Source organism: Condylura cristata, unplaced genomic scaffold (genome assembly GCF_000260355.1).
Source record: "Condylura cristata isolate star-nosed mole 26May11 unplaced genomic scaffold, ConCri1.0 scaffold00020, whole genome shotgun sequence".
Taxonomy (NCBI): domain Eukaryota; kingdom Metazoa; phylum Chordata; class Mammalia; order Eulipotyphla; family Talpidae; genus Condylura; species Condylura cristata.
Genome location: NW_004567121.1, coordinates 612,128 through 619,019, shown reverse-complemented (window position 1 = coordinate 619,019; position 6,892 = coordinate 612,128). Strand labels below are relative to the sequence as shown.

Sequence of the window (6,892 nt, the reverse complement as noted above, 5' to 3'; positions counted from 1 at the left end):
TCTGTCATCTGTTTGTCATCTTTGGTGAAACATCTGCATATACACATACTTGCCTATATTCTGATTATCTTTTTTGTTATTTAAATGTTGAGTTTGAAAAGTTCATTATAGTCTAATACATATTTTTTGTGTCTGATCTGTGATTTACAAATATTTTCTCCTAGTGTAATTTGTTATTTTTAATCCTTTTAACAGTATCTTTTACAGATCAAATGTCTTAATTTTGATGAGGTCCAAATATCACTTTTTTCCTTGATGGATCAAGAATGTTTTGTGTAGCTCTGGGTACCAAAGATTTTTTCCTAAAAGTTTTAAACATTTATTGTTTACATTGAAATCCATGATCCATTTGTGTTGATTTTTGTGTATGGCTTGAGGTCTATATTGAAGTGAATTTTTTTGCTAATGGGTGTCTAATTGTCCAATACCATTTATTGAAGAGAATATCTCTTCTGCATTGAAATGTTTTTATTCCTTTGTCAAAAATTAATTGGGCATACTTACATAATCTATTTCTGGTTCTCTATCCCATGCCATTTATCTTTTTATCAAGACAATACCATAATATTGTGATTGTTGTAGTTAAAGAGCAGTAAGTAATAACCATTATGGAGAGAGGGAAAAAGATTTCTTCTTGGGAGTTAAAAAGACAAATAACAACAAGGTGAGGAGTGTGGGGAAGACAGTGGGGAAGGGGGCCCAAGCCAGCTGCTTCTTTGATGCTCCTACCCACGTAGGGTTTGGCTTATATAATTTTGAGATAAAAGAAGTTTCTCAGGAAAAAGGTGTTACACTTGAAATCAGCTCAGGGCGGAAACAAAGCGGTTGTTTTTTGTGAGCATCATTTTTTTCCCCAGGTCATAGTTAATTTCCAGGCAGGGTGTATACTATAGGTCTTCAATTCATTATCTTTGCCAGGCATAATTTGCATATGAGAAAGGAAAGCACAAAGTAGATAAAAGATTTTATCTTAAGGAACCGCCTGTTTGGCCAGACATCAGAAGATTGCAGGCTTCCAGCTAGTTATTTCTTTTGACCTGTTTCCATAGACCAGACTGGCCACAGAGGACCATCACAGCCATTCTTTGTGTCCTGCCAATGTCTACCTCTGCAAGTCCTTTGGCTTTGCCCAGAACTTGTGGGTTTTCACTCACAATGCTATAGAGTAGTTCTTAACATTGGGAATCGTGTTTCCTCCTATTTTCACCATTAATCTTGATTTTAAAATGCTTTGTACCACACTTTTGTTTTTTGGAAGGGGCAGGGTTATGGACATCTCTTTATGTTTGGAAGCTGCATTTTGGGAGGAGGGGAAAGGGTGTGTCTGTTTCCCTCTTGGACTGGGAAAAAACTTTGAGAATTGTATGTAAAAAAGAAGTGAATTAAACTAGGGTGATGTCTTTACTCAAAGCAAGTTGTAAGGACTTGATGCCCATTCATTGGCTTCTTCCAGACCTTCACATGCATCAGATCACAGAGTAGCCTTTGGGCAGGGGAGGTCATAGTAACCTTGACCTTTAGATACATGGAGTGAGTCTACTTTAATAATAGGGCTTAAAGAAAAGGAGAGGATTTCAGTCTTAAACAAAGGTGTAATAATAGCTCCAAGAGATATAGAATACTAAATACAGTATGTGGTAGGCATGGCAGGTAAAATAAATGAAACACGTCGGGGTAAGAAAGGAAACCCAAGCTCATCTGATGGGGGTGCTTATGTGTTCCAGTTCACAGTGAAAACACACCCCAGTATTACCAGGTTTTCACCTTTATTTTTTTTAAAGATTTGTTTATTTATACATATAGACCTGGGGTACAGGCCAGAGGTACAGGGGGAGGAGGGGTGAGAATTCACCAGAGACAGAGTGGGGAGCAGAACAGGCAGGTCAACGAAGTACACTGCTGAGGGGAGCAACCGGCGGGCCAGGAGAGGTCTGCTGTGCCATGTGGTCAGCTCCCTGGTGGGGGATCAAACTCGTGCTGCAGTGGCTGCAATAGCTTCATAGTTCTGCGCTTTAGCCCGTTACGCCACTAGGGAGGGCCCTCAGATTTTTCACCGCTAAAGAAAATAAAAAACAACTTTTTTTGTGAAATCTCATGGCTTTCAATGTTGGGAACAGATTATTATTTTAAAGTAACACTGTTTGGGCCAAATGAGTTAGTCCATATGGGCACTAATCCTTTCCAAGATTGGCCAATTTGTTACATTTGGTAGTCAACTGGGTCATCCAGGAGTGTCTTGTCCTTGCCAGGCATGAAGGTATTATGTGATGAGCAGGGAAAAATTATTACGTTATTAACCTGTGCAATTAAGTTGTCTGTCTCATCTGCTTCCAAAGGGCCCGAGGGTGCAGTTTATTTGCCTATGAAGCTATTGCAATTGTGTCTACATTATTTACTTACTTTCCTGTTTAGTTTTAAGCTGTCAGAGTCTAGCCAGCTTTAGCCCATCTTTTCCTAATCATTTATCCTATCAGGTTTCATGGGATTTGACTGTCTTACTTGGCTGAGAACTAATGGGCGATTCCTCATTTAGGAGTGATAGACTTGTTAGGGAGGGAGCCTGACTCTGTGTGTGTGTGTGTGTGTGCATTCAGGTGTGTGTGACAGTGAAGGAAGGGAACAGAGGTCAATATCTTGGTGTGGAAAACTTGGTCTAATGCAACAGCAGCAGATCTATGAAGTCAAAACTATTTTTGTAACAATATAGGGCAGCATTTGCCTTTTTTCCCTGCTCATTTTTTTTTATGCTTCCAGTAGAATTTTCAGAAGATACATGGCACACAGGGATACCATTACCCTTTTGGGCTAACGAAAGATGTATATCTTTGTTTTTATATTTTAAAGTTTGTCATAAAGCACTGTTCATTAAGAGTATAAAGAAAATCAAGGCGTTTGAGGACAGTTGGTTGAGGGTAGTAGTGGTCAACCCTGTTGGGGAACTTTACTGAGCTAGCATCTGTGAATGACCATGGTCCCCACCATAGTGTCACTATCATCTTCACTTACAACTATTCAGGAAGGCTGATATGATCTCACTATACAAGAGGAGAAATTTGGATCAGAAAACCTAAAGTGAGCAAATTCACAGAACTGGGACAGATGGATACCAAGATTCAAAATCAGTCCTCACTGCTATTTATCTGTGTGTTAACTAGAACAAAAGTCTCCATGATAGCTAGACAATGAGTTTACTAAATCATCAAAGGGATGAGTCAAACCTGGGAAGCCACCCAATGCAGTTTACTCTGTGAGAACTGTCCCAACAATCACAAGTTTGAGTTTCATTGATAGGAACAATTTTGATGTCATTGATATTAGAATATAGTTATTCTTGTGGTCTGCATTATACGAGTCCCCCTTTCCTTGTCACGTGAGACCCTTCCTCGCTCTTTGAAGCTCCAGGCCCCTATTTCATTCTTTAGCTCAGTTTATGTACCCTCATTTCCTAAAATTTGGAATTCACATCTCTGTGAATGCCCCATAACATGTAATTGAATGGCCTTCTCCTAGTAGTGTGCCTGATATTAATTTGATTGCTAGACATCAGCCTGGGAAAAATATAGAAGAGTGGGGGGCAATTTCCTTTTTTACTGAGACATGTTAACCTGCCAAATATGAGGATGCTGCAATCTCCAGGGGCTTGTCATGAAAAGAAATCTTCAGAAATGACCAAACCAACTAGGCTTGACACAGCAATCCTGAGCTTTTTTTTTTTTTTTTTCAAAAAGGTATTAGTGGCCCTCCCTGGTGGCGCAGCGGGTTAAAGCACTGCACTGAGAAGCTAAAGCCACTTCCACATGAGTTCGATTCCCGCCTGCCCCAGAGGTGACCACATGGCGCGCCAGACCTCTCCTGACCCGCCCGCTGCTCCCCTCAGCAGTGTACTTCGTCGATCTGCCTGTGCTGCTCCCCACTCTGTCTCTGGTGAAGCCTCTCACCGCCCCTGAGCCTCTGGCCTGTACTCCAGTTCTGTAGGCACAAATAAATAAATAAATCTTTAACACACAGAGGGCTGTGGCAGCCCACAGAGGAAGCCATCCCTTGGGGAGGGTGCTCAGAGGGCTTCAGTTAGGAGAGGCACAGGAGGAGGCCTCCCCATTCCCAGGGCAGGGACCAGGCAGATATTCCAAGCTGAGAGCATGGCCCCTGCCTTGTGCTTTCCACAAGCACAAGCATGGCTTCCCTACAGCGTGATTGCCGCCATGGATGATTCTACTCGAGAACCTCGCAGCGCATGGTTGCGGTGCGTCATAGTTGACATGTTACAACTACTCATCCTTGACATCACTGGCCCATGTGTGGCTCCTGCCCCCCCACCCCCACTCCCAACAAATGTCTGGGCTCCTCACTGAGGGCTGTGTCACCTGACAAGCAGAGCCCAGTAGGGAAAGTCCCGTGTCGCCCACCTGTGGGCAGGTCAGGCCTGGCTGCATTGGCAGGAGCCGTGCCCTGGGGAACCTCCTGGGTTCCACTATTGTGATTGGTCCTGCCTGTGAGTTCCCTGTGGGTGTGCAAAGATACCTCGCAGAGCCGGCCCTGCCTTACAGATGCTGGGCTTCCGGTGCTTCCTGCCTTTGTTTGAACCATCCCCAACTCTCCCTCTGTCCTCAGTCCCACAGTGAGAGAATCTGTCCCACTCAGGCATTGCTGGTGGCATGATGCCACAGTGGGGGGAGTGAGGGGTAGAGACAGTGCGTTAAGAAGTCTGATTAACAAGTACAAATCCCCTCTATAGCTCAGACACCTGGCTAAGTGTTGCTCATATGAGTAGGTATTTTAATCCTCACACCCTTTTTGGCTAGGTGCTATTATTACCCCTATTTCACAGATGAGGACATTGAGGTTTGTTTTAGCTCCTAAAGCAATAAGTAACAAAACTTGGATTTGAACCCATTTGTCAAATTTGAGAACCTTGTGTTTACATACAGTACGTGCCCATATCCTTGGGTTCTCTTCCCCAATTCTAGGTATCTGTGGCCTGAAAATAGTGTGTACAATGGGGACAGGGAGGGAGAGAGAGAGAGAGGAGTTGGTATATTCATATCACGTTTATTACAACATGTATTGCTATAATTGTTCTATTTTGTTATTAGTTGTTAACCTCTTACTCTGCCTAGTGTATAAGTCAAACTTTATCATAGGTTTGTGTGTATAGGAAAAAACTGTACTTATGGGCTTCTGTACTGTCTATTTTTAGGCATCCACTGGGGGTGTGGAATGAATTCTCTGTGAAAAGGGGGTGATTAATGTACGTGATAACTTGCTTGTCCAGGCCAAACTGAAAGCTTAGGGGTGGGAAAGAGATTCAGTGGGCTGTGAGGTCTGAGCCCACAAAAAAGGTCGGGCTGGGGCTGGGACCCTCCAGTGTGGCCATTCTCACAGTGAACTGTTCCTTTCTGGTCATGTCGAGGCCCGCCGGTAAAGGGCAGCTCTCCAGTGAAATTCTGCATTCACGACACAGATCACAAAGTAATAGTCATGGACTCTGGGACCCTCAAAGCCATTCCATATAAAACCTTCATTCTCCCAGGTGACTCCCAGGCAAGGCTGTGTTTTCTGTCTACCCCCCATTCCATCCCCACCTCCAGGGTAAGGCCTTCCTTAGTGAGGCTGTATCCCATTCCAGCTCCAGCAGGGCAGAGTTGCCCCAGAGACCACTAGGAAGTGGATGTAAGAACCCCATATGAGGGAAGTCTTTCTGGAAGGGCTGGAAGAAAGATGGCACCAGACTGTGGAAGACGTGGAGCTTGGACCAAATGAAGGAGGGGACTTTGACCACAGAGCCAAGGGGTGGGGGTAATACGGCCTGAATGAAACCCCAGCTGTCAGGAAGGCCTCTTCCTTTCTGTGAGGACCGACCTGTTTTCCTGACTCTTTTTCTTTTGTTTTTCTAGAGACTTTCTTTTTATTAGGTGTCAGTTGAGCTCACTCTGTAAGGAGAAAGGAGGGCCAGTTTTCTGGGCAGTCTTCAAAAGAAAACATTGTCTCTCTTGTGACTAGGCCAAAGGACAAAGCCAGCCGTCTCTTCAGCTGAAGGTGAGCATTGCAGCCCAGTGTCGTTTATGTTCAGTCACCCCAAAGTGGAAAGCAAGCCTACTTATTGCCTCATTTGCCTCTCCACAAATTCTTATCCTGACCAACGGAACAGGCACATCCTTCTTCCTGGAGTGTTGGGTAGCAATTTCCTGTCCAGTTCTTGGCTCTGTGCTCCAGGAATGCACATGTTGAGTGGGCTGGCTTTTCTCTCTCTCAGAGGCAATCCTATCTCAGTATCCCCTTCACTTCCTAGAAGAATCTTGAAGACCTGTCAGCCCAGAAGGAACGAGCACTTCAGCCCTTCATCTTCTATAGGACTCAGGTGGGCTCCCTGAACACCCTGGAGTCGGCCACCCACCCCGGCTGGTTCATCTGCACCTCCTGCAATTCTGGTGAGCCCATTGGAGTGACAAATAGTCATGAGAAAAAGAAACACATAGAATTTTCATTTCACAGAGTTCCCAAAGTTGAAGTCAACCCTAGTGAGGTCAATGAATAAGCCACTACCTCATTGAATGTCCTCCCGTGCTCTCCTCACTAATGCAGACCTATCACAGGACTGGGACCGGCTCCTTAACGTCTTCCATTTTGTATTAGTACTTTGAGTATCTGTGTCGTTGGGGGTAAAAGACTTATATGTCAGTGCTTACAGAGTTCTTAGGTGAAACAAAGTCATGACTGGATGAATGCTGTTTCTGTTTGTGGCCTGCTTCCCTGGACATCATCCGAAGGGTGGGCCATGCTGTGGGGTTTTGCAGGAAGAAGCAACTGGCTGGACTCTGCTCCAGAGCGAGTTGGCCCCAGTGGGGCTGGACAGGTGCTGGTGCAGAAGCACAGAGAGGGGTGAGTCTGTGTC

The 6,892-nt window shown here is 44.5% G+C and overlaps 1 protein-coding gene across 1 annotated transcript; it reads left to right on the top strand.

Moving 5' to 3' along the window:
• The first annotated feature begins 4,202 nt into the window (after nucleotides 1-4,202).
• Nucleotides 4,203-6,535, top strand: IL37 (interleukin 37). The gene is given in 5 exon segments (XM_012727334.1): nucleotides 4,203-4,296; nucleotides 5,411-5,530; nucleotides 5,706-5,790; nucleotides 5,895-6,036; nucleotides 6,290-6,535. Coding segments are annotated over 5 exon segments (687 nt in total).
• Nucleotides 6,536-6,892: the final 357 nt, after the last annotated feature.